Source organism: Contarinia nasturtii, unplaced genomic scaffold, assembly GCF_009176525.2.
Source record: "Contarinia nasturtii isolate CC-2019 unplaced genomic scaffold, AAFC_CNas_1.1 Cnas_scaffold_1946, whole genome shotgun sequence".
In the NCBI taxonomy this organism is placed as follows: domain Eukaryota; kingdom Metazoa; phylum Arthropoda; class Insecta; order Diptera; family Cecidomyiidae; genus Contarinia; species Contarinia nasturtii.
In genome coordinates this window covers 1-3,862 of record NW_022199276.1, presented here as the reverse complement: position 1 = coordinate 3,862, position 3,862 = coordinate 1, and the positions used below count along the sequence as shown (strand labels likewise).

Here is a 3,862-nt window from a genome sequence, read left to right as displayed (position 1 = left end):
TACGAGGAATAGTAATATAATAGTGATTATTTATTTTGATATTCACAAGTTTTCACGGTCATTTAAGCTACTGCAACCATACATACATAGACCATAATTTCAGTTTATTCCCAAAATTTCGGTTCCATGCGTAAAAGTCAGCGTGCGTACGTAAGCCTATTTATTTTTTAATTTTTTTGCGGATTCTTAATTTTGTGCTCGAGCACTACTAAAATATGCAAAACCCCTTTCCAAAAGTCGGCGGTATCGATTTTCATTCCTTTAACGTATATATAGAGTGACGCAAAATATACATATTCCATATGTATAATGGTATTGCGTCACTTAGGGGACTGCCGTCCTCCGTAATATTTGCCAAACATTTTAATTAAAATGATTTCTTTTTCTATTTTTCAGAAAAGTAAATTTTACTCGACCAAATTCAATCCACCGAAGAAAGAGTCAAGAGATAAAAAGCTTTCGGATGGTATAAAACGATATCTGGCCAAAAAAGAGGAAGAACAGCGCGTAGAGAAAGAACGAAAGAGACAAAAATATGAACGATTTATGGCATTACGTTCGGATGCTGATAAAAAGGAAAATGTTGATCAGTTGAACCAAAAACGGACTTCAAACGATGATGGCAAAAAACGGCGACCGCGTAAAAATCTCTACGATCCAAAAGCTGAACGTGAAGCTGCAGAACGTAAAACGAAAATGAGTCACCGGCCACCACCACCCGCCATGGATTACAATGCTCTCTTGAAATTGGCCGAAGTTAAACAACATGAAACCGTTCAGATCGTGGCACCGAAACGCAAAAAGTCCGACAGACCCATGACAGAGATAGAAAAACAAGAGATGGAAGAAAGAATGCAAAAGCGAAATGGTTTGGTCACTAAATCACTGGCAACTGATGAGGGGCATATCACTGATGAACAACCCAATAGCAAAAAACCCAAATTGAATGCTGCAACTTTGCCAAAACAAACATCATCAACAACCAATGGCAAAAAATCAAGTGGTTCGGCAAGTAAAGCGTTAATATCAGTCAATAAAATGCCAAAAACAACGAATACAGTTGTCATGAACCAATTCAAAATTTCATCAATTTCAATGGCCAAACCAAATGGAAAACGACCAAATGACAACGATAAAAGATCGAAGAGCAAATGTCCATCGAAAAATGCATCAAAACTTCGTTGTCTTTTTGGGGACACTGACAGCGAATATGATTCGGACATGGACGATTTCATTGAGGATGACGAAGAGGCCAACGATTATTCGAAAGAAATTCGAAACATATTTGGCTATGATAAGAGACGTTATCGATATGAAGATGATGACATTAGCAACATGGAGAGTTCATATGCACAACAACAACGCGAAGAATTTGTTAGCAAAAAGATTGGATTGATGGAAGACTTGGAAGATATGCAACAAGAAGCTGAAGAAAAAAAGAGAAAAGCAACAAAACATCGTTAAGAATACATTAAGATCATTACAAATAAATATCTGTCATTGTTTCAAATTTGACCTGTATCATTAGACACATAAGATTCAAAATTGTATTCTCTTATTTTTACGTCAATAAAATGTTGGTTTGATTCAAAAAAGGATAATATGTTATTTTAAATTCTCTTGCAAAAATGTAATACAATTTCGATTTAATTAGAACTGATAATAGAATCGTCCTTTCTTTATCATGAAATTTCAAGCCATTCAGTACCTACGAATCAGATTGCACTGTTACTTCTGAAAAAAACCATATTTTGGTTGTTTGTCACGTTTTACTTTTCCGCACACACCTAGTGTGTAAGGGAAAAGTATTGCAATGGGTCAAAATTTACGAAACCTCAAAAACATGTTTTCTGGACGTTTCTGAGGTCAGAGAACCCGAATCAGGCCGTTTTGAGCATGGTTGTTGTGGGTCTGTTCCACGTCGTACGTTGTACGTTGTACGTTGTCCTCTGTACGCAAAATTTGTCCATCGATTATCTCACCCCCCAGAAAAGTTATTTAAAATCTGACTGTACAGGACATACCTGGACACAGGGGGGTAAAATTGAATCAATTTTGAACGTAAGCATCTGGTAGCTAATGATTCCGGAAATAGTGTCATTCTATATGTAAAAAGGTGTGCTCTATCGATTAGGGGCATTAACTTTTTTGTCTGACCCCCCCAAACCCCCCATTTGGGGGTGTCCTTTTGAAATTTTTGTCAAAAAAAACGTGTCAACGCTAGTTCTCAAGGCATGAAAATGTAGAAACCCTTTAAATGTTCGCCAAACTATAACACCAGAGTCCAGCTCTATCAATTGACATCATGGGTTTGACCCCCTCTCGTACCCCTCCCCCCTAGGGGTGTTCTGGTTTGAATCGTTCGACCCCAATTTAAGGTCTTGGGGGTCGAAAAACCCTTATGACCTTTCACTCATACCCTGGGTATTTTTCAGCGCTCTATCGATTGGCATCATTCGTTTTGACCCCCTGTCCTACCCCTCCCCACTTTGTGGGGCTACCTATTTTTTTTACTCTCGAAATATTTTCGGATTCCGATACGCCGACCCCGATTTAAGGTCCCTGGGGTGGAAACACCCCCTGGGGGTGTTAATGGTAATATAATATAATGCACTATAATGTTTTTCAGAATGATGGGAGAAATTTTTTGGGTCACCTGACCTCCAGGTCCCCTCGCCCCCAGGGGTTCGGGGGTCAAAAACCCCCAAGAAGTGATTTTTTTACTCGAAACCCCGAAATTTGGACTCAGCGTGTCAAAATACCTTAGAATTGATATTTTTCTCATCCACTATTGTGTCTAGCCCCAGTGCCCTCCATTTGGGGTCAAATCCTACAAAGTCGATTTTCCACTTTTTCGGTCCGGAATTTTGTACTAAAATGTATGACCGATATAGCTAATTTTTTGCGCACATTTCATTTTTGCCAATGGGCACCCCCTCCCATCACCCCCATGGGGGGTCTCCATACGTTCGATTGCAGAGTAGAAATTGTGTTTCGTGTCCGTTAGCGTTCGTAAAGAAGGCCACTACGAACGAACGTGTTCGTTCGCAAAGATAAATTTCGTTTCGTGTTCGTTCATATCTAAACTCTGTGTCTGAAAAAAACGAAGACCAAAAAAAATAAATTATTCACTTTCACGAAAAAAATGTTCCCCGTTTGTAAATTTCATCGGTAGCTACGTCTTCTTTTTTTTCTTTTTGTGTTGAATTTTTTTCTAATAGAGAGACTGTGTTATTTGCCAGAAAAACGAAAGAAGTTTGACCATTCCCAGTCGTGCATGGACTTCTGTGTTGAATATCTCTAAACATTCACTTGTTACCGCGGCTCAGAATAAACACGGTTTAGATTAGTCCAAATAAGTTCTCTGAGAGAATATGATCGAAATGAAATGCAAATTCAAAAAATAATTTACAATTTTCAAAACTTATTATCTTTTTAATCTCATTATTTTTTGGCTTGTGTTGTTTATAAACGTTGAGACTTATTTTGAAAAAATGAATGTGTTCAAACTATGTCCGTTATTGTACGTCGGTTAATATAGATAAGTTTTGATTGAAGCGATAAGATAAAACTGGCACAAAATCTAATTGCATTCAAGGTTTGAAAGTTTCGTTTCATATGATCACATTCATTAGTTTTGCTGTTTCATTAAAGTCAGTTTATTAATACCGAAAATTCCACCATGGAATTAAAGTGAATTTCGATTATTTTATATTGAACACGTTTTTTATTCTATTTCGTTCTGATCTAATCGATTATTGAATGTGTTTAAATTTATTCTCAAAATGCGAGTATTTCGTGTGGTGTATTCATTAATATCAGACCAACAAATATATAGTTGACCATGTTTTTGACTTGAAAA

General features: G+C 37.2%; 1 protein-coding gene across 1 annotated transcript; it reads left to right on the top strand.

Moving 5' to 3' along the window:
• Nucleotides 1-396: 396 nt before the first annotated feature.
• On the top strand, nucleotides 397-1,446 carry LOC116347503 (protein SPT2 homolog; the record flags this gene model as incomplete). The annotated part of the gene is made up of 1 exon (XM_031778101.1): nucleotides 397-1,446. A coding segment is annotated over one exon (1,050 nt), but the record flags the coding sequence as incomplete, so codon positions are not given.
• Nucleotides 1,447-3,862: the final 2,416 nt, after the last annotated feature.